A 23,896-nucleotide genomic window follows, 5' to 3' on the forward strand; every position below is an offset into this window, starting at 1 on the left:
GTATAAGCCACCAGAGGAATGGCCACAACTCACCGGCTTGATGGACAGCATGGACGAAACAGTGATGGAACAACGGATCTTTACCTTGCATAGTGTCAACCCTCTGGCAGACACTACGCTGCTGGAAAGGTTCTCATCTTTAAGCAAGGTCAAACGCATTACGGCCTATTGTCTCCGCTTTGTGCAACGTTTGCGCTTCAAGAAACTTCCCCCCCGTAGTCCACCAGATGCTAATGAGCTTAAAGATGCCATGATGGTATGGGTTCGTTTAGCCCAGGCTTCAGCATTCGCATCTGATATCAAAGCTCTGCAAGCTAACCAACCATATCGGGGTCCACTCTTCAAGCTGTCTCCCTTCTTGGATCCTGCTGGCATTCTCAGGGTGGGCGGACGTTTGGAACTATCAGACTTGGCTTACAACCAACGACATCCAATTCTACTGCCCAAACACCACAGATTGACAGACCTTGTAATTGACCACCTTCACATCCATCTGATGCACTGTGGTCCCACCATACTACAGTCTGCTGTGCAACGTGACTTCTGGATTGTAGGTGCTCGGGGCCTCATTCGTCAACGGCTGAAGAAGTGTACTTTATGCTTTCGAGTTCGCCCTGCGCCTCGAAACCCACCCATGGGTAATCTTCCAGTCGATCGTGTCACACAAGCCAAGCCATTTCTCAAGACAGGAGTCGACTATGCTGGACCCTTTAAAATCACCATGTCCCGACTGCGGAAGGCCCGCATCCAGGATGCCTACTTGTGCCTGTTTGTATGCTTTGCCACCAAGGCAATCCACTTGGAGCTGGCCTCTGATCTGACGACAGATGCTTTCATAGCTGCCTTTCGCCGTTTCTTGTCTCGTCGGGGGCGATGCTCTGACCTTCACAGCGATTGCGGGACTAACTTTGTCGGTGCCAGTCGCTTGTTGACTGGACTAAGAGCCTTCATGTCAAGCAAGGATACACATGACTCCTTTGCTCAGTCGCTGGTTGAACACCAAGTTACCTGGCATTTCAATCCCCCATCAGCACCACATTTTGGAGGCCTGTGGGAGGCAGGTGTAAAGTCTGTGAAGTCTCTCCTCATAAAGAGTGTAGGTGCTCAGGTACTCACTTATGAAGAATTATACACTCTCATGACACAAGTGGAGGCCATTCTCAACTCACGGCCTCTGTGTGCTCTCTCAAATAATCCAAACGACATGGCTGCTCTGACACCCAGTCATTTTCTAGTCTTGGGGCCTCCTGCACTAGTGCCCGAACCAGATTTGTCCCACCTCAAGCTAAATCGTTTGTCTCGATGGCAACTCATCCAGCAAGCGCATCAGTCATTCTGGAAGCGCTGGCACCAGGATTATCTACAACAGCTGCAGCAACGACCCAAGAGCCTAACTGACCAAGACATCCTCAGTGTTGGCACCTTGGTTCTCATCAAAGATCCGAATCTACCACCATTGTGCTGGAAGTTAGGCCGTATTGTGAAGACTTTTCCTGGCTCAGATGGTGTCGTGAGAGTGGCTGAGGTGAAGACCCAACAAGGCACCTTTCTACGGCCTGTGGTGAAGCTGTGCCCGTTGCCCGCCCAATAAATGTTTAAAATATGCATTTTGGTGGGCGGTATGTTGGATTTGTAAATAGTGCTTACCCTAGATTTATGTTAACTAATTCAAGTGTTGGACGCTTCAAAATTCAAATATGGCGCCATTTCGCTGCCATTAACTCAAGCGATCCTGGTGGCCATCAGGAAAGACTCAGTGGTTCGTCTGGTACCGGCGTCATCGGACGTCCGGCTATCGGTTTTGACTTTCATGTTATCTGGTAACAGTTTCAGTACGAAACAGGGGGCAATAAACCTTTTTATAAAGAATCGTCGGTCCCCCCTATTGCAGCGGGGGGTCCGGCGGTCCTCCCCCAGGAAAATTTGTATTTCAAGGTGGAAAATGGTGCTATTTAAACAGTTTTACTATCTAAAAATTGATTACACAGCACTTTCTTTGCCCCCGTTTGCCCCCACTTCAAGGTTTCAGAGGGGGGGCAAAATACCCTTGTTGCGCCCCTGGTTGAGTGGTCAGATCATTCGCCTCCCATCAAGGGAATCCAGGTTCGATTACCACTGGGGCTGAATCTGGATCTTTTTCGAATGGCGGCTGGTGTGGAGTTTCTCGAGAAACTCGTTTATCCCCATCACCAATTCATTCGGCCAATGTTCCACGGTCATTTAACGACACCGATGCCAGGCTGGGATTCGCTCGTTTGCTCGATGACGTACCCGTTGTAGGCGGTGACGTATATCTGGTAGCGGGAGCCGCACCACAGGTTCTCCAGCGTGTAGGTCTGCGCCTGGCTGCCCACCTGCACCGTCTCCCACTCCCCGAACTCGGGCTTGTAGTGCACGGTGTAGCCGTGCAGGGGCGCCGTGTCGGTGGGGTGGGGGCGCAGCTTCATGGTGATGGAGGTGGTGGTGGTGGAGGTGAGCGTCACCTGCGGGGAGTGCGGGGGAGCTGCAACACGCGCGGCAGGCCGGTAATTCCACCATTCCATACACCATATTCTGTCATACGGCAAACCCTATTGAAAGATTTTCTTATTTTTTTATTTTTTACAATTTTGTGCGCACAGGCCTAGCTGTAACACAACACCTTTGAAACTACATACATTAACCAAATTGAAATTCACAGAGCAAACATCTACCATTACCTGTTAGTAACTGGAACAGTTTTGCTGATGTCACATGCACTAAAATGTATTGGTGTCAATTTTTTTTTCTGCCTCAAACGCTACTCTTTCTCTTTTCTCTCTTTAAATGTGTTTTCCTATGGTTCTGTTTGCATGCTCGAGCACATTCTCCATTGCCTCGCGTGAGTCGATACAAGTCACATCCTGCCGTTGTGATTCACACCTACTCATGTTAGGAGATGGAAAAATGTCCATTTAAATTCGTACAGCACTAACAAATTTGCCATTTATCTTGAAAGATAAACAACATTCGCTCAGTCACACTGCAAATAAATCTCACTTTCACTGCAGTGGGGATTCACCCCTCCCCTTCCTTCCACGAATAAAAACTTGAAAAAAAGAATAAAATGTCAGGAAAAATTTCAATGTCCAAATAATGTAAACTGACAACCTATCCAAATTTATCGTAAAAACAAATAATAACAATAAAATTCTCTTACAAAAATTTATAAGCTAACCGTTAATTTAATAAAAAAAACTTGGTGTTCTTTAAATGTTAATGATGCCTCTACTGATGATACTAATGTAGACGACAATGTGGTTCTTAGTGTAAATTCTTTTCAAAAATAATATTACAGTTTCAAAATTTGCATAGAAGCTATCTACTTAATTAAAAAGTAAATACTCTAAAATTCTGTTCACAGGGGTTTCAAAATATTATAACTTATAAATGACACAAAAAATATAGTCCTCAAAATACAAACAAAACTAATAAATATATCACTAGAAATTAATAGTTAGTATTTTAATATTCAAGGTTACACTGCTGAACCAGTTTTCTCTTAAGTTTTAAATTAACATCAGGTTAATGAACTGATACATACCATGTACAACAAGCTGGTGAGTGATGGTGTCATGGCCGAAAGAGTTTTCTACAGAGCATGAATATTCGCCAGCGTCTTGCCTAGAAACCGACTTGATGAACAGAGAACCATCGGGCAGAAGGCGCAGACGATCGTCTTGTTGGAATGCCACACCTTTCACCTTCCACTTGATGTCTGGAGATGGCAGTCCAACCGCCAGGCACGGCAGCTTCACGTCTTCCTTGTACGTGGCGGTGAACGAATCGTCAAACGAAGCAATTTTGGCAGGAACTGTGGAGTTAACGTAAAAGTTCGAATGATGCTTAATTTGGTATGAGGAATACTTTTTCCTTAAAATTAATATGATAAAGTTAAGAATGCCAGAATTGAAAGTTTACGGGAAAAACTTTCACTAAAGATTTGTTTAATACATGCATAATGACAACATGAAGTTCATGGTAGCATAACACTAAATTATTAAATTTTAAATTATTATTTAATTGCTCTATGAGTTCAGTGGTAGAAAAAATGATTTATTGAAATCCTGTTCTGGGAACACTCCAATAAGAACCCATTAGAGTAACAAAATGCAGTATTTCTATGCTTCCTCCCACACTTCACTCATATACTGATTAATATATGATCGGGATATATCAGGCCGGTGGTGCCCGTGCTGCTTGAGTTACGTATCCATTAAATAGTATTACTCAATAACCATCTCTAGTATAAAACAATGTTGCTATCTGCATATGTCTGTTCAAGTGTTCACTTATCTCTTCTAACTACACAATGGATTATGATGCTGTTTTCACCATCATTTAGAGAATTTCTTCCAGAAGGTTTATGTGCATAATACAATCATATTTTTAGGCTACTGACATGGTTTACGCTGTCTTACAAATAACTGATATATCAATAAGAATTGTATATCTTAATATATATATATATATATATATATATATATATATATATATATATATATATATATATATATATATGAGTTGAGCATTGAATGTTTGTTACATGGACAACTATATGTAGCCCTTTCGCACATGACTTTTAAACAAAATCTCTTTGCACTGTCTCATGAAAAAAAAAAAAAAAGAACAACATTGTTTACAAAGGATTTCTTTAGTTACAGGCAGAACGTGTTGGTAGGTATGCAATTTTTGAAAACACCATACACTTACGAGAACTTGATACTGAATATACTTAAGTTATTAAATATAAATTAGGTCTCATTTGTAGTTCACATCTATGCGAAGCTGGGGCGGGTTGCTAGTTTAATATGATAAACTAATAGGTATTTAACTATAATTACAAAATAATTTCCTAGCTGTCCTTATTGAATCTAAACACAATAAAAAATTTTGGTCAGGCTATATGCCAAATTTCACAGATACCTACCACACTTTTATCAATTCATTAATTACCAAGCAAAGTGAAGAAGTGGTAAAACAATGTACTTGCTTTTGAAAGGACTTGGGTTTGATTCTCCATCAAGGCAGCCAGATTTTAGTTTTCCATTTTTTTTAATCGCTCTAAGAATATGTTGGGATGATTTGTTACTAAATTAACCCAATTAAATAATTAAATTGACAGATGCTAATGGTTTATGTGACTTACTTTTGAGACATGAATTTATGATTTATTTTTAAAAATGGTGTTTATTTATGAAGATGGTGCAATGTTCAACTTACAAGATGGTAAAATATTTCCTGATACTATTTTTCAAGAAAACAGTGTTGTTTTGAGTGTGATATAAGCTGAATTTTAGAATTAAAATATTGGCTACATGGAATGTCTACAAAAAAAATTGCTCAGAAATTTTTAAATTATTTTTATTAAAGTATTAACATGCATTTCAGTGTTATGGTTTACTGAGACACCTTTTGGAGTTATTTTTATCTTATCACAATTTACCATCACAATCATATTCCTACTCATTTTGTTCATGACCTGATACTTCACAGATAAACTGAAATATATGTGAGTTGCAGCCTTGAAAAGTAATGTTGAAATGGCATTACAAAAACTACTTGTTCAAAACTTACCTCTGTTACTTGGTGAGAGGGAGACAGGTTTCGAAGGCTGTCCTTCACCAATGACAGTAGAAGCAGTGACCCAAAAATCATAACGTTCTTCCTTCTTCAGGTCTGTAGCTTCGTAACTCATTTGGAATGGTGGAACTTTTTGGCTTCTTGGCTCTAGCTGAATAATATAGTGTGATTAATTTTTTAATGACTATAACATTTGACCACAGAGAAAGAATGAGTATTGGAAAAGTTGGGGGAGGAAGGAATATGGAGATTATCAAGCTGACCTCACCATGGTTCAAAGAACCTACACGGAAGAGAAAATTCCTGATTCCCCTTAATCTGAAGTTCTATAGCACATTATAAAGAACAGCCTGAGCTAGCAGAGATTAAGAGTGCAAAAGTGTTAGTACAAGTTCGAGCAAGGAGAATTTGAAATGAGGAAGTGCATAATAATTATTCACTTCCTTTGAATGATTAGAGCTTCATTATCTGCCAGAGAGAAGAACTAGACATGGATTAACAACTTTAAACATACACTTTTTCCACTGTAGCACACTAGCACTTACAAAATCTTCCCACACTATCTTACACTGCCCGTCAAATTAAATTAATAATACATATTTTATTGTCAAAATACATAGGTCTTAAGTACATACATTAAAATTTTAAATATCCTGAAACCCCCCAAAAAGAATTTCAGTTCTCTTCATTTAAAAGTTAACTTTGAATTCTAGCTTTTTTTTAACAGTCGTCTAAAATATTTTTAATGGTTTTTAGTATACTTAATCCTAGCAATCATAGATTTAAGCTTCTTAATTACATTTTAAGGGTTTATTGGAGAATGAATGAGCAGGATGATCACTAAAAACCAACCAACCAACCAGTCAATTCAAAAATTTAAACCGCTTAAGAAATTATAAAAATAATTCTACTTCAACACTGTTGTCAGTAAAAAAGGCACAGACTTCATTCTAATTGTCAACTCATTCAAACAAGGAGGGTAAGGATGACTCTTCATCACCTCCCTCCCCTCCCCCTCCTCCACAAACCCAATGTTTGGAAATGTATTATAAAAATCATAAAATGAAATAAGCATTCAGTTGCTCTGATGTGACTGTGTACTTCTGTGTACTTCAATTAAATTTACAGCAGTGAACAAACACAAATTGATCATAACTGTTTCAGTATTATATTAGTACTGCTCTTTCTTTTGCCTTCTCTACTTTCCAAGTGAACTAGGCCACCGTTATTCCACCACTCACTAATATTCGTAAATATATATTATACACATAAAATAAGAAAACATTTACCTCTTTTCCTTCATCTGATATCTCTCGCACATAAACGGTATACTGAACCACAACCCCATTTGGCTGTTCGGGTGGTTTCCAGCTCACAAGGATCGAGTCACCTGACATGACGAGGGCCTTAACCGCATTTGGCGCTTCAGGTACTAAAGAAACAAAAATCAGTATAAACTGAAGTACGCTTCAAAACTATGTCTAAATGTTAAAATTATTCCAGCATGAAATAAAATCACTATATTCTCATCATTATGGCAATGTAAAAATTATACAAAAAATTTGTAAACGCCAAATAAATGGAGTCAAAAAAAAGGTGCGTGTACTTACGTACATGCATTAGAAGTTATACTCCTTTTTGATTTAAGACACTGAACATTTTATTTTATTTTATTTTATTGTAACCAAATATAATTATTTAATTTAGTAACATAAACAAAATAATTTTTAATAAATAATGAAAATAAATAAATATGGTAAATATTTATTCTAATTTATTGATTTCAATTATTTATTAAACAATAATGTAATAATTTATAAGGGCAAATAAGTTAAACATACAGGAACAAAACCTCATTTATATAAATACACTTGAGAATACACCTGAAAAAGGTTTAAACACAATTTCTATCACTAATACTCACAATAATAAACAGTAGAATCCCGCCGATGCGACCCCCCTCTGATGCATCCATTCCCTTTATACGATCGTTTTTTGAGAAACCGTGAAAAATTTGAGCAGAGAAAGTCGAAAATTTGAGTAAAATCGGCTGAAAAACAAGTCTGTTACAGTTTGCTGGGCGCTATGTGTTCACGTTTATCTTGGCGAGCGCTGTACTGTAAGCAGACAGGCATACAAAAGACGGCTAAAAATAGATACCACCCCTCTAGACTGTCCACGCTAGCCAATACCGGTAAACTGCGCGCATCACCTGATAGCATCTACGCATGCGTCTATTGCCGTGTCCCGGTCCCGTGCCATTGTCTTGCGACTGGTTAGTGTGATGTGATCTTGCCAGCTGCATCTCAGGTGTCACTGGCCACAGCTGTGTTCACTGTGTTAACGACGTCGCCAGGTGTTTGGTTCTCGGCTATTTTTCTATAACATCACTGACTTCGCACATGCGCAGCTAAACAAAAAAAAATTGCGTGGAATTATTCTATACACCTCGGACTCGCATACCCCGAACAATGGGTTCCGATAATACTTGCGCTACGTGAATTCGTGTCACGCGAGTTCGGCTATGCTAGCCGGCTGGTGGTTATTTTCGTTCAAAACGTGGCGAAGGAACTTGCGTGGATCAGGTAGAAAACATTAGGCTATAAACGAAAGATATAAGAACAATGCTATCCTGAAATGCTGTGACATGTTTTTGGAGTAGATAATCACAGCGACAGACCGTCCTTGCCGTCAGCGATGTTTATTTTGACAGCTCAAGCAATTATCTTTTCCACGTCCCTTCACAGTGTAAAAAAGAGAAGAAGAAAAAAACACATTGGAATGCAGATAGAAAAGTAACTGTGCAGTAAAATAAATATATTACGGCCCTGCTAAATTTTTCTATTCAATAAAATTCGAGGTATTAGTGATTTTTCAGCAGAAACTGCTGTGCGACTAATAAACAAATTGTATCATAATAACTTATTAAGTATTTATTAACGGCGAAGGACAGTCGTATAAGCCCATAAAAATATTTATTTTACCGAGAATTGACTATGGAGGGGAGGACGATGCTGACAGTTTCTCACGCAGAAGGTTGAAATAAGGGAGGGAATGTGTTGAAATGTTAGTTGGTAAAGGGGGGGGGGGGGGTATGTTTTTACATGGTTTGTGGCTCTGGGAGGGATGAGCCTTGAAGAATTAGCAGGGGATGGAGAGGTAAGCGTCATGTCACGTAATGACGTCAAGCCGCCGCTACCGCCAGCCTGGCCGGACGAGTTTCTTACGCTCTCGCAGAAGCTACCACAGCGGCTTTTCGTGCGGGCGGGTAAGATAACATGACAGCTGAGACGGCTTTTCGTGCGATAGTGGACGCGCCGAGCTCGGCTAGACACTGCCCGAGCGGCATTCACGTGTATGTATCCGATGTTGCGGTGACACTCCGAATTCTCTATTGCGACCATTCCGTTTATAAGTTAGTTTTTCCGGAAAAAGTTAGGGGTCACATCAGCGGGATTCTACTGTGTATATATATATATATATATATATATATATATATATATATATATATATATATATATATATATATATATATATTTAATGGTATGGACCAGTATCAATATCAATCACTAAAGTATAATATTTAAAAGCACATATATAATTTTAATTTGTATGTAGCTTTTTTTTGTATGAAATCATGGTGCACGCACATCGTAAAAATTCACTCCTATCATGTTTCCATCACATTCCTAAAGAAATATAACTTCATAAATAAGATGTACGTGCACACACTTTTGATGTTCACTAAAACACTCACCATCTTGTTCTGTTTGGCAATGAATCGGGGCGCTGCGCACACCGTCACCTCCTGAAGTGAATGCGAGGACCTGCATGCTGTAATTGGTGAATTTCTTCAAGCCATGTAGAATTGTTTCACTCGATGAAGTTATTTTGGTGTCCTTTGTGTTCTCATCTAACAGACATGTTAAGTTTTTAAACACACGTGGACACATACACATTATTAAAACTAAACCACAGATTAACAGTTCCATGCATTTTCTTCCACAAAATTTAAAAATTAAGTATTTAATTTTGTATCTCAGAACTACTAAATTTGGTAAATTAAAACAATAAATGCTAATAATACAAACAAACTACCTACTCAAACCTTTTGATTTCAAGTCCCTTGCAGAGGTATTACGAATATTTTCACATTCACGAATGATCAGTGAGCATTTATATATAAAAATAAAAAAGCCTTCAGCCAGACCTACTGAATAGCCTACACTGGATACTTCACAGGATGAACTGGTATTTTGCTGAGTATGTTAACATAATTTAAAATATCCTGTAGACGTTTCCTTACATTAATATTATTTTAATGTTGCTTTGCCTTAGCTACGAAAATTTTTTTAAGTAAGTGAAAAATGTTCTAGTACATGCAATTTTCCTCCATCATCATCACATAACCTCAACAAAGAAGCACTGATATTTCATTATTTGTCAAAAATGATGATCTCAGATGAAAGCAACCTGCTAGTGGCTAGGTCCAGACAAACCACATACACATGCAGCATTAAGCTGCCTAATGAGAATATCACAAGCGAAACAAAAATGTAATTTAAAAAGGCAACTATGTTTTCCAAAGGCAACACATTTCCAGCTATATTACATTAGTTTGGTAGTCGTAATGAAAAAAATAAAAAAATCTATCACATTTATTTCTACCGTATATTAGAAGTGTTACTCACCGTACCAAGTGTCACTGGGACCGTACACTACTTTGTAGCCTTTGATGACGCCGTTGGCAGAGGTGAGGGGCGGCGACACCCAGGAAACTCGGATGGTCTGGGAGGTGAGGGTCGTGCAGGTTGTGTCCTGAGGAGGCTGCTCCGGGATCCCTTCAGCCGTGTACTGGCGCACTTCTTCCGACACAGGCCCAGAACCCACCTTGTTGAACGCCTGCACCACCACCGCGTACTGGGTGTACGTTCTGCAACAAGACCAGTGCTTTCTATGCTGACACGTCCACTGTTTACACACAACCTTATATTGGTTGATTTTGAAGCCAATTACATTTTCTGTGGTTTTTTTTTTATAAATTCTTTTCATTAACAGATAAAGTATTACGTATACACCAAATATTACACCAAAATAAATTTTCGTTATTATTACACCAAAAGTGTCATTTATTTATAAAAATGAGTTAATTGTAAGGATCATGACTTTTTTGTAAAAAAAAAATTAATTAATTAATAAAATTCCAAATGTGGATTTTTGAACACTAGGGATGTTCCTTTATTTATTCTGATAACATTGTTACTAAATTCCTACTGGTTTCTGAGAATTATGTTCCTTTTATTTTTACGTCAATATTAAATTAAGTATATTATTACAACAATTAAGTAAAAGCTAAGTATGCATATTCGTAATGGAGTTCAAAAAGAATTTTGTTTTTAGTTCTACCTACCATTTTGGTTTTTATTCTCAGACAGGAGATGAAGTTTCGCACTTTCCAATTATTTGGAAACAATTTTTACCGTTGTTATAATGTCATTATATAATTACCGCCACCATATTACCTATATGTGTGTATCAGTTTTGGTACAACTAGTGTAAAAAGTGGTATTTTATTATGAATGAAAATAGTCAATTTGACTGGTGGTAGTGTGTTTGTAACAGTAAAAAAAATTTTTTAACTTATATTTTTTCGGTTCATGTCGTTTATAATGTGTAATTTTTTCTAATACAATTGGTTTTGATGTTTGTATTTAAAGCACTATTTTGATGCATGTAGTAATGAACAATTCTCATGGAAAGCTAATCATGAAATTTAACTTGTGTTCATTTGCTGCAGGAATTTCTTTGTGTAAGTGCATTTCGTAGCTGTGCCCTGAAAATTTGTAAACATTCATACAAGTTTCGTTAGATTTGTTCCATTGTATTTTCTGTATTTTAAATGGCTGATGTTTCAGACAGCGCATCTGAGGTTGTGAATCAGCTACGTTTTCGAATCTGCGGGTTTAGTCGATTCGTGGAATTAGTAGATCATAGCCAGTTGTCTTAAGAGGTAAAGTGCGAAAAATGTGGGGTGGTTAATGAGTTGGTTGAGGAAATCATGTTCTATAGAAGGTAACTAAACGATGCGAACATCTACATCATTTCCTCCTCACGGCGAAGAAAATGTAATCACCTCCTATCTAGGTGAGTGTTCTTTCATTCTTGAAGTTTCATTACCATGATGTTATGTGTGTTTAACTGAGACTGCTTTCCACGAGAGATGGGCTTGATTTTTGTCGCCACTCTGCTGTTTACTTTATACTACAATCTGCAACTTGATCCTGTGGTTCTATAGAGATTATTACTGACATTAAACATCTCTGTATTTTTAAAACAGCCTCGGCTATGCTATATTCCTACGGATCTCTGGAGAATTACAGGATCAAGTTACAGCTAGTATAAATTAAGTAAACCGTAGGGCAGCGACAATGATAAGGCCGATCTCGCGTTGAAAACAGTCTTGGACATGTTATTTTAAGTGCAACATGGTGATGACTGTATCACAGGCTACCTAATGTACCTTAAGAAACAGTAACTTTTAAGAAACAAGTAGGAATTTGGAAGCACTGATTTCAGGGTACATAAATGAACATCTATAATGTTCAAAAACACGATATTCTGAATTTCATAAAACTTTTTTTATGGAAAAGCTGTGACCCTTACAACTTACCCAAATATGAAACACTTACTTCAGTTCACTGATCTTGAGATGATGTTCCTTGCCTTCCTCCTTGCTGAACTCAATTGTTTCAAACACGTACTGCTTCTCCGAGGATGCCTCCTTGTAGCCGACGTAGTAGCCAAGAATCTCACCGTTCCACTCGTCGCGCTCTGGGGGTTTCCACAGCACCTTCAGGGTGTGCTGGTCCTCAGCCTCCACTTTCACCCCAACGGGAGGGCCGCTGGGAGCTGCAACGGCAAACAGAATGCTCCGTCACCACACGAAACAAACTTTCAAACCAGCTACAAACAAAACTGCTACTATTAATTACTACAGTTCTAAATTATTTCCCAAGTACTAAATAACATAAAATCTATCATTTTAAGGGGAGATATTTAAAAAAATTTGTTCCAATGCCCACATTTATTTAAGCTCTATATAAAATTACTATTATCCCATTAAATAGGTGTGCAAAATAGTTAGGTGTCATATTATTAATATCTTAGCCAATAAATACCTAATAAAATTTTTGAAAACGGGGTTATATTTATAATAAAACAAATAAAAAAAATCATTACACACACACACATAATTTGTGTTAGCAACATATTTTGAGAAAAAAGTAACATTTCAAGACCCAGAGTCATATAACTACACAAGAAAAAAAAGTTTACTCAAAAAACCTTATTTTATGTGAACAATCTGTTGTATACTAAAAATACTTACAGGAATCTAAGTAATTTCATGCTTTAACACTAAGTAATAATTATAAGTTTCATTATCATGTATGTTATTTTAAAGCAAAGTTTTTTGGTTCAGTGCACTGTACGATAGCTTCATTAAAATTTTTTTTTTTAGTGCACTGTACGATAGCTTCATTAAAATTTTTTTTTTATCATACAAGCACCCCAGCCCAACTTACACATTGTAATTGGAAAATTTATACACTTAGACCTCTAGAAAATAAACAATTCAAGAGGCAGTCACATTTACCTTCTTCAGCAGTAATGATCGTCACCGTGTCGGATGGATCAGAAGCCCCCAGCTCGTTCTCTGCCACAATGCGCAAGTGGTACGTGGTGGCAGGTTTCAAGTTGAACACGCCTGCAATTGTTTGCTCCCCAGGTACAAGAACCCTGTCAATGTTGGCTTCCCAAGTGCCTGCAACAAGAAGAATCACCAAACACCATTATCATAAGTTACGTGTACACGCAACAGCTGAGAGTCCTCGGTGGCTGTGATCGCTAACACTTCATGCTTGAGGCAGGGTGAATTTGTTACAAACTAGTTAACTTACCTTTTGATATTTTGTATTCAATCAGATATCGCTTGATGGGAGAGTGGCCATTGTAGGGAGCCGCCCACGAGAGTTGAACGGATCGTCCTGATTTGTCTAAAACTTTCAAACCATACGGCACCTCCGGAACCTCTGAAATTGCAATCAAAAACAAATTCTATGTTAACAATATATAAACACACATACAAGTTGGGCAAAAACTCAAGAAGGGGTTATTACTGTGAATAACATTTCTATTTATCATTAGTTTACAGTGATTTTTCACAAACTTTAAGACCAAGGATGGGCGATTGTTTACACACATGTGTGGGAAACCATTCGTAATAACAGAAACTAATGATAGATAAAAATTTATTAATAGTTATAACCCCTTTGTGACTTTTGGCCCACCTTGTACAAACAAAACTATAATATTACAGTCCCAACAATAAAAATTAACTGACATTACCAATAACAACAATACACCGGTGACAACATGTCCATGTCTTGAAAGCTTAATTTACTGATACATAGACCTTATGTCTTACAGTATCTATGTCAGTGGCAGCACAAAACATTACTGTCAAGAACTATTGCCAATATAAGTATTTTCTATGACTAAAATATTAACACTTCATTTACCATGTTTACATAGAAGAAAAGAGGTTAGCTCTTTTGAAATATATCTTATAAATTACAATAATTTAAATCCAAATAATTCAGAGCAGACATATTAAACCATTATCATACAATACTGACCTTCTAAAAGCAAGGAATAGGTAAAACTATTTACCTTGCACAATTAAGGTGATGCTAGTATCATCACTACCAAAGGCATTTGTAGCTACACAGGTAAACAAAGCGGAATCGCTTCGTTCTGTTCGCTTTATGCTCAAGTCTGACAGGACTCCAATTGGAAGGATTTCTTCACGGATTGTATACCTATAAACAAAAGAGATTTTTCATAGGAAATAAAAGAATTCAAAACTTAACACACTGTAATGCAAATTATGCTCAATTGTAAAACTTATTTTTATGAAAGCCACTTTGTGAAAATTAGGTAATCACAGACAAAATGCCTCTTGCAGCTTCATTATACTACTGTCCAGCAATTATTTTCTACTGGAAGAGAAATTTAAAAGAAGTAGCTTTATCACTTGCCGATACAGGAAATTAAATTCAGTTGCAGGTCAGGACTCACCTGTTATCACTTTTGGGATCTAGTCTCTTGTTATTCATGTTCCAGAGGATTCCAATAGGTTTCTCTCCCCGAGCTTCACACTGCAACACTGTAGGCTCTCCTCGTCGGGCGGTCTGGTTGCGCAGTTTGATTTCAAAATGAGGTGGTGCTGTATTTTCACAAAATACACATTAAAAACAACATTAAAAAGACCAACTTGAGAATTTTCCAAACAATTATGTAATAGCAAAAAAAAAATTAGATTGTCAAGATGATATTTAAAGGCGACATTTTATCCTGCGATAGATAAGAATTTTGAAATGAACACATACAGTTGACACGGGGTTTAATACGGGCGTGTTGAGATTGAAGGTCTAGAATGATGGTACATCTACAAGCATGCCACCACGTGGATCGGCACGTGGACCCGGCTATGCCTCTTACTCAAGGCCGTGATGTGGCCCATGTAGCGCTAGGCCCAAAATCTTCCCACAAACACAGCCGATCAAGACTATTACATACACGGATGGTAACTAAATGGGCTCTCCGGGTGTCCCACACGTCTCCGTCTCACAATCGAACACATGGTCACTTGAAAGAATAATGATAAATTCTGGTACAAGGGTTTTTATTGAATATGCCTCTTTACAATAAAAAATACATAATAAACACAGAAGTAGTTAAAGACCCAATGGCATGTAATCAGTATATGGCGTGGACCAGGTCACCTTGTGTCCTGGTCTTAAGTTAAAGAGTTTGCCTAAAACGATGTTAAAATTCATGAAGGATTAAAATAATTAGGTTACAGAGTCCACTCCTTGGAGCAGGCCTCAAAGCAGCAAAAAAAAAGTTTTAGATAAGTTAACACGAACTGTGGATGCTAATAGATCAGTATACAAAGTGATGTAGGCGACAAGGTGTGATGATTGCTTAGGCTCTGAGAGGCGATGATAAAGCCTGCCCCACACGACACCCATTTCCTTAGCAGTTTTCATGTAATTTTTATGCTAGCGCGCCTGCTCCCGTGTGGGTAACATTTCAGCACCCTTCCAAAGGGTCTGGCTCTGGGTATAAAAGTTTTCATAACCGAAGTCTTAGCCAAAACCGTAATAGAACGTGTTCTATTTTTCTGCTATACCCACGAGCTGGAGCCGTCAAGATGGCGGACCCACGTGTTGCAATATAACCCCGTATATAGTCTGTATTGTCAACATTAAGGGACGTAACAAATGTAATGGTATGCCAAATGAAACTTTATAATAGTAAAACTACTATGGAATATATTTGTTAAGCTGAAATTGCCACAGAAAGAAGTAATCGGAAATTTTAAAATACGTTATGAAAATACGTTGCATTCTATATTAACCATTATCTCCTAACACATTCATAGAAGTTGCGGTAGCGTAGTGGCGAAGGGCACAATGGCAGCGGAGAAGGGTGATTTTGAATGTGGTTCGAATCCTCATCAGTTCAATTTTTTTTTTTTTAGTTTTTTTTAAATAACAGATAATTAAATTGTACATACTGTGCTTTCTGCAAATATAAATTATTAGAATTAATTTATGATATAATATTATTAACTACATTTAGGTGTCTCAGTCCATTGATTTTATTCATAGTACTACGTACCTAGATTTATTTTTACTTTTAAAAAAGTAAAGTAAAATCACACGTTCACAAATAATTTAAACCAAAAGTTAATTTTATAATTCAAACGCCAACGTTTATTAAGAAACGTGTGTCCATAAATTAATAATGAATAAACTGATACTTCATAGCGACACACCTGTGAGGGTAAAAAAAAAACATGCAAAATGTTTTTCTTCACCTAAGATTTAAATTTATTACGCGGTATGTGCGTGTTTATTTGTCTCACTGGGTTACAAAAAATATTAGTTACAATTCCTTTAATTATGTAGTTAAATATATAAGTAATCAATAAATCTTATATATAACATATATGAATCGGTAGCATTTTTTTACTATTACATTGAAATTAGCTTGATTAACTGTATAATTAAATTAATATTAGAATTTAAACCGTACATAAACTACATTTAGTAAACCCAATGACCCTTGTATCATTTAAATTTATATATTTTAAGATTTTGAAATTAACCTACAACTTAAAAATATATTTGTAATTCCAAAATTGCTCTTAATTTGTTTTTAAATACTAAACCAATTTTTTTATTTATTTGCAAATGAAAAATATAAGATAAAATATCAAATAATATTTCCGCAAGTTACATAATTTTTAACACAAACAGGTGTAACTTTCACTTTTTTTTTCAGAATTTTGATAAGTTGACTACGACAGGTTTATCCTCCCCTGATATGTTTGCTTTGGTCGGCAACTGCGTTGGCTGGTTTTCTGTTAGCATTCTAGGTATCGTGTGTATGGAGTTAAGAAATCTTTCTGCGGTTCTGCTATACAAATTTTTATGAAAATTTTTATACCCATGGGTATAACAGAAGTTATAGCAGAAAATGGGCATCGTGTGGGGTGGGCTTAAAGGACTAACTATGAGACAGGATGTCATGGCCGCAAGAGGAACATTACCCACCTCCCCTCCCTCAACCCCAGGGTGGGATGTGTTCTTGTACAACCTCAATGAGTTGCTTTGTTAAGTCACATATGAAGCTTAATTACTATGCCCATCTGGTTTTTACTTAATTTTGACTTAATAACTATATTTGCAAAGTTAAATATAATTTTACTCAGTATATTACAAACTATATGAGAAGGATGTTAGTAAGTGTACCTACATATAATCAATAGAAATTCTAAATCTAGTGTAAGATTTTTAAACATTATTTTCACTCAACCAAGTATGTATAATCAACAACCTTTAAACAGTTTTAGTGTTTAAATTTTGGTAGTGTAAAAACACAACCAATGAAATATGTTCAAAAACTGAGGAGAATTCTTACATTAAATACAAATCTATTAAACAAAAACCAATTATTTACATTTTTTAAATTAAATACGGTACTAAAAAGGATGGTTAATCAGTCAGTAAATTAATATATAATTGAGGTTACTTTATAAGATACAATATCTTTTTGTTTTAGAAAGAACAAAAGGTAAAATATATTTTTAATATTTACAGGAAATTATATGGTTAAATTTCAAAGCTAAAATTAACTTAAAAATTTATGATTATCTGATTGAATTATACTTAACTTATATTTTAAATATCTCATGAAGCAAATAAAAAAAATATTTTGCCATAATAAAAATCAAAGATTACCTTGCACACTAATGAGGACCACAGCAGACAGACCAGATCCAATACCATTTACAGCTTCGCACAGGTAATAACCTTCACTAGTTTTCTGTATGTTGTTGATTGTCAAGGTTCCATCCTCTACTTTTATGTTGGGATTGTTAGGTTTTAAGTCTTTATAATCTCCTGGAGTTTCACCTGTAAATTATAGATTATAAATCAAAAACAAACAAATTAGCATTTTAATTATGCGAACTAGAGATATTTTTTCCTGTATGGTCACCATGTTCGAAAATATTCTGTTTATAATATTATCCAGTTTAAAAAACTACTTTCACTTAGTCCTTAAACCCTTTTCGCACCAACTGAATTTTTAGAAATTTTCCTCTTAGTAAAAGTAGAAATAGTTATATTACTTAAAAAAAAAATGTTATGATGGTGTTGCACAGTATCATAAAACCCATTTAAAACCAAGAAAACTATTATGTAAATGGAGTTGGTATTATTGTAACATCTTTAATATGTAGGTATATGAAAGACAACTCATAACATAAAAAATGCATTTTAATTTACTTAAAAGAGGTTGTCCCATTCCAGGTCATTATTTTATAGTTATGCTAAACACTGTTAAACTTGTATACTTTTTGAGTGGTTTAACTTTTACAAGATGAACTCTCTCTCTCTCTCTCTCTCTCTCTCTCTCTCTCTTTGTGCCTGCATGCGTGTGTGTGTGTGTGTGTGTGTGTGTGTGTGTGTATTTCTGACTTTTGCGGCATTAGTGTTTAAGTTAAATTTTTAACATTTTTGTGCAGTAGGTACTGTTAATGAGAATTAAATGGACTAACTTACTGAACAAAAACTTTTAGCTTTAAAGGCAATGCTAATTAATGGCTGGTTCATGATATGGTTTAAATTTATATCAAAAAATATATATTTCATTTTACTTAGCTTTCAAAATTCTCAAAATTGTGACAATTTGGACAATTATTAATGCTGTAAATATACCAATGTTACATTGTCATAACTTAGTTCAAACTTGTGTTGAAAAAAATATTTACAAGGCATAACACAAATGTTATGTAGTATTAATCACCACTGTTATTCGGCTTTGATAATTCAGCACGGTCAGAGAGAACAAATACCATTGACACCTGCCAACTTTACAGGCCTTTGATAACTAATGCTCCTAAATGCCTTACCAGCTGCTCTTTTCCACGTGACTTGGGGCTTCGGAAAGCCATCAGCCTTGCACTCAACTTTGGCATCACTGCCTTGAGCGAAAGCTTTGTCAGTGGGCTCCTGAATCCATCTCGGAGGCACTAGAACAACGACCACAAGTCCTGTTAGTTATTATGTACTTTATATTGGTCCCTAAATATGGCCTCTCTCTTTTTTTTACTGAAAAAGTTATGCTTTAAAAGTTAAACAAAATTGAAATTATCTTTCAGAAATCATCAAAATGAACATTGGCCAGAAATATTTATAAACAAAATCTTGAGAAAGTATTTCTGGCTTGGCCAACTAAATTTAATTTGCAAAATGTGAAATAGTTAAATGTAATTACTTTTTCAAATTAAATTATTACAAGAGATAACAACTGTTTGAACAAACTCTGAAGGAGTTGAAAGTTTATATGAAATATTTAAAAAAAAATTAAAATATTGTTAGGTAGAAAAATTTGTTAAATCAACTCTGAAGGAGTTTATTAAAAAAAAAAACACATCAACATCATCATGCACAATGTACCACTCAACAAAATCTATGTTTCAATTAATTTCTTTGAAAAACATTTTAGATATGATCATTTAATATCACTGAAATACCTTCAGAGACAAATTTTGAGTTTGCTGTTTAAAAGAGAATCAAGATTCTTTAATACTATTTCTGCCATCATCAATAGATAAACAACATATTAAATACAATTTATTTAAAATAGAAGACTAACGAAATATTCAATTTAGAGAAATATTGCCTATGAACAAATAAAATAAATCATATTTATTCAAATTGGCTATCAGAATAGCCAAATTATTACAAATATAAAGCCTTGCATTTTTTTAAACTTTTTTTTTCCTTTTGAATGTTTTTGTAGCAGTTAAATAATTTTTTTTTTAATTTTTGAAAATTTAATCTAACAAATACCCAAACTGGCAAAAATAATATTGAAACTATGATCAAGCAAAAAAGTGATCCTTATTTTTAAACTAATATTTTTATTTAGTTTCAACTAAAAAAAGTTTTCAAATTTTTGAACATTTAATAAGAAGCTATTAGTTTTTCGAACACAGCCATCATTCCCTGCTTTGGTGATCCTCGACAAAGAAAACCAGACAGGAGCACCACGTGAGCTATGCTGACATGCTTCCTATAGTGACTGCAAGCCTTGAGTAAAAAAAATGTGCATGTGTAACGTTGCTTGCTGTAAGTGCTGGTCACTCATGTAGTTAGTAAAAACTAAAAATAAACCCATTAAAAAAATTCAAACTTTGCTCACGTATAATGCTGGGGAACTACAAAGAAATTACAAAGATAATATACAGCAAAGAGATTAAATATTTTATTCCCTAGTATATTACATGATTGAGGCTATCCTTGTGTAGTGACTGCCTACATTTACTGTGCTTGTTGCAACAGGGATTATGTCTATAAATTACCCTCATACTTTTAATACTAAGAAGGACCAACAGTCTGTAATAATGGACGATAGTACAATTTGACTTTGTTATATGCACTTATAATAATAAACTTACATTTGGCACTTTAAGACAGCTAAGCAAATGAAAAAAAAAAATTATGGTAAATGTTTTTCAAAGACCACCTCAAAAGGTATTAATTATTCCTGATGTACCTGTATATTTCAGGTTTTCAACTTTCGTCAATTTGCGCAACACATGCATACATAACTTGCCTCTGAAGGTTTTTGAGTAATTAATTTTAATGTTTTATGTGTTAAAAAAATACATTAATAACAATAAAATATATTTTTATCTTTATGAACAAGTATACATATTAACAAAGTAAATTTTGTTGAGTACACAGTATAAATAAAAGTTTTCATTGCCAAAACAATAATAAGAAAATTCATTTAAAATTTTTACATCACTAACAGTGAATGATTGTAATGATGCCACAAAAAGTACTGAATTGCATCTTGAGAGAAATCTATTATTTTCCGCAAAAAAAAATCTCGATTGAAAAAAAAATATTCATAGCTATTCAGTAACTAATAATTAATAATTACTTTATTTCACTTTAAAAAAAAATTACAGTTTATGTGACTGGTTTCAAAGCAGAACAACTGTTTTCAAGAGTCGATTCATTACAAGTTATGAAAGTAATGTTGGGGAAAATTAAACTACATTAACTACTAAAATTTCATGAAAAACATATACCAAACAGTTCATTGTCCCTCTGACAGCAATATGATTTTATCAGTGCACTTTAGATACAAAAATTAGCCAACATAATCAAGAGTAGATAATACTGTATTGTAATTGTTGGAATGTCTAAATTAAATTCAAAAAATTTCTGTATGGGTCTTCATCCATGGTATATAATTTCCGTCAACTTGCTGAATATGAGCTTCAGCACTTTAATGTAAAAAACCTATAAGATTGAAAAGTTTCCTGATAAGTTAGGAAACAAAACATTCAATTAGTTTGTTTAAAAAAGTGAATACCAGCAAAATATTCAATAAGTTTGTTTAAATAGAGTGAATCGCAGTTCTTCTTTGAAACCAAATCTTACTCAATATAATAGATATAAGAGAAATATTTTTCACATCTTATTTTGACAATGAAAACCATTCAATTGTTGCTTAAGAAACAATACAGTCTAAGGGACACTTTGGAAAGTTTTCAGGATAAATAAATAACTGCTGAAAATTTTACGATAAAAAAAAGTTTAATAATGTTTCATAAACATCCCATTGTTATATTTAGTTAATTGTTAAATTATATTAAAGAACTGAATAAATTACACAAATATAGTGTTAGGAAAAAATTCTGAGTAATGGATATAGATGGTTTTGTTTCTTAAGTGAAGATATATATTATTTATTCACACACAAATCATGCACAATAAAGACAATTATAAAAAAAATTTAAATAATAAGCCAAGCAACAAAAATAAAACCATGCAATTATTACATTTACAATGACTTGCTAACATAACACGTGAGTCTTTGATGCATTATAAAACCACTTACAGAATAAATAAATTTTTGATGATCACCAGTCAAAATTTATTTGAAGTGTCAAAAGTATTTCTTCTACTAACATAAATAATATATTTTATCCACATGTCAAAAACAATAACCATTCAACTTTAAGGAAAATTAAAAAATCATCATTTAAGCACTTATTTATTTCTCTAAAAAAATAGTAAAGACCAAAAAAATACCTAGTAAAGAAAAGTTTAAAACAGAAATTAAAATGTTTAAATTTAATATATACATAACTAATATAAATTGATAGCAAAATTTTATTTTATGGCAGCAAAATATGATTTATGTTGTTCACTTGATTAAAAATCCTATGCTTTTTTCACACCATAGAAATTCTTATACATAAAAATTGATATGTCTATTATAAAATTTGAAAAATGTTTTATCAGAAACACAAATAAGCTTAAGACGGTTTAGTAAATTTTCTTATATTGACGTATTTAATGCCTATATTACCATATAATTATTATTCAGATGCTATATTTTGAACTTGTCAAAATATCTGTATCCACATGTTCAATCATTACACATACTGTAAGCTACTTCATGATGCATCAAGACTCACTGGGTTAAACAAGCAATAAAAAGAAAGTCATAAAAATGAAATAACATAAATGAAAAGTAAAAAAAGAAGTAATGAGTGACAGAAAAGGAAAGGAAAAAGAAGTGTGACCCTAAAACCCTTGCTTCTAACTGGCCCAGGCATGAGGTAACGGACAAGGATAAGGAATATGATGTGTGCACTGGGCCACCTACGTGACAACAAAACTTGAAAGTTATCTAAACTGTTTCTCGTAAAATCATTCAAACCCAAGGCACAGTGTTGTAAGGCTACTTCTCCCAGAAGCTAGAAGTTACACTACTGAAAACTTTCACAATACTCATAAATATACAAACTTTTAATGTTTGCTTCAAGTTTTAATCATCAGCAAAGGTGATTTTCCATCTCTGTATGACATGTTATCTAAAGGCTGTCCAGTGATTACATTTGCCTGTTCTACTAGCAAAGAAAAAAACTACAAATGTCTCTCTGATTTCTTTCTTTCAATACAAGTTGCGAATGTGTTCACATCATTCATAAATGTTTAGGGTAAAATTATAATAATTTTTTTCCTCAAAACTAATCACTTAAAAAAAATTCAGTGGAATATACAATAACTATAACCTTTCCACATATCTATACTGAAATTAATTTTTCCAAAGAACCAATCCAAAATATACAAATAAAAGTTTAACATAGGTAGTATATGAATACTTGCTTTTCCCATTGTCATGTTTTAAATGTTACACATTTCTTCCGCACACATTTTAATGATGGCTCACCGTTAAAAAAATAAATAAAGTATAAAGTATGTAGGTAGTTATGTAGTTTTATATATATATATATATATATATATGTATATGTGTATATATCTTATACTTATTAATTTTGAGTAGGCTATATCAAACATATTAAAATGATAAAAAATAACACTATAGTTCCTGAAGATGGTATCAAAACCTGTTTTGCATACCATTTTTTTAAAATTAAGTATGTGCTGTAAGTGCACCAAAGTAATTTGTAGAGAAAAAACAAATGGTCAATGATTTGTTCACAAAAACCCATTTAAAATTTCTGAAGAAAAATCACGCAGTGCCCTTAAATGGACATAAATTTGAACTTACCACTTAAGAAACTATTTTAGAATAATATAAACTATAAGCTAATTCAAAATTTACCAGT

At 34.6% G+C, this 23,896-nt stretch overlaps 1 protein-coding gene across 2 annotated transcripts in view; it reads right to left on the bottom strand.

Moving 5' to 3' along the window:
* The window catches only part of LOC134530446 (cell adhesion molecule Dscam2), a 469,894-nt gene that overhangs the window by 46,604 nt on the left and 399,394 nt on the right, over window positions 1-23,896 (bottom strand). For both annotated transcript variants that reach the window (XM_063365267.1, XM_063365269.1), the window contains 13 exons: window positions 19,148-19,267; window positions 17,973-18,146; window positions 14,740-14,887; window positions 14,332-14,480; window positions 13,560-13,691; window positions 13,256-13,423; window positions 12,291-12,510; window positions 10,293-10,534; window positions 9,359-9,514; window positions 6,891-7,033; window positions 5,596-5,752; window positions 3,563-3,832; window positions 2,272-2,503 (listed from right to left, as the gene is read on the bottom strand). In XM_063365267.1, coding sequence (XP_063221337.1) covers window positions 2,272-2,503; window positions 3,563-3,832; window positions 5,596-5,752; window positions 6,891-7,033; window positions 9,359-9,514; window positions 10,293-10,534; window positions 12,291-12,510; window positions 13,256-13,423; window positions 13,560-13,691; window positions 14,332-14,480; window positions 14,740-14,887; window positions 17,973-18,146; window positions 19,148-19,267 — 2,311 coding nt within the window. The remainder of the gene's footprint in view (window positions 1-2,271; window positions 2,504-3,562; window positions 3,833-5,595; window positions 5,753-6,890; window positions 7,034-9,358; window positions 9,515-10,292; window positions 10,535-12,290; window positions 12,511-13,255; window positions 13,424-13,559; window positions 13,692-14,331; window positions 14,481-14,739; window positions 14,888-17,972; window positions 18,147-19,147; window positions 19,268-23,896) is intronic.

Source organism: Bacillus rossius, chromosome 3 (genome assembly GCF_032445375.1).
Source record: "Bacillus rossius redtenbacheri isolate Brsri chromosome 3, Brsri_v3, whole genome shotgun sequence".
Lineage (NCBI taxonomy): Eukaryota > Metazoa > Arthropoda > Insecta > Phasmatodea > Bacillidae > Bacillus > Bacillus rossius.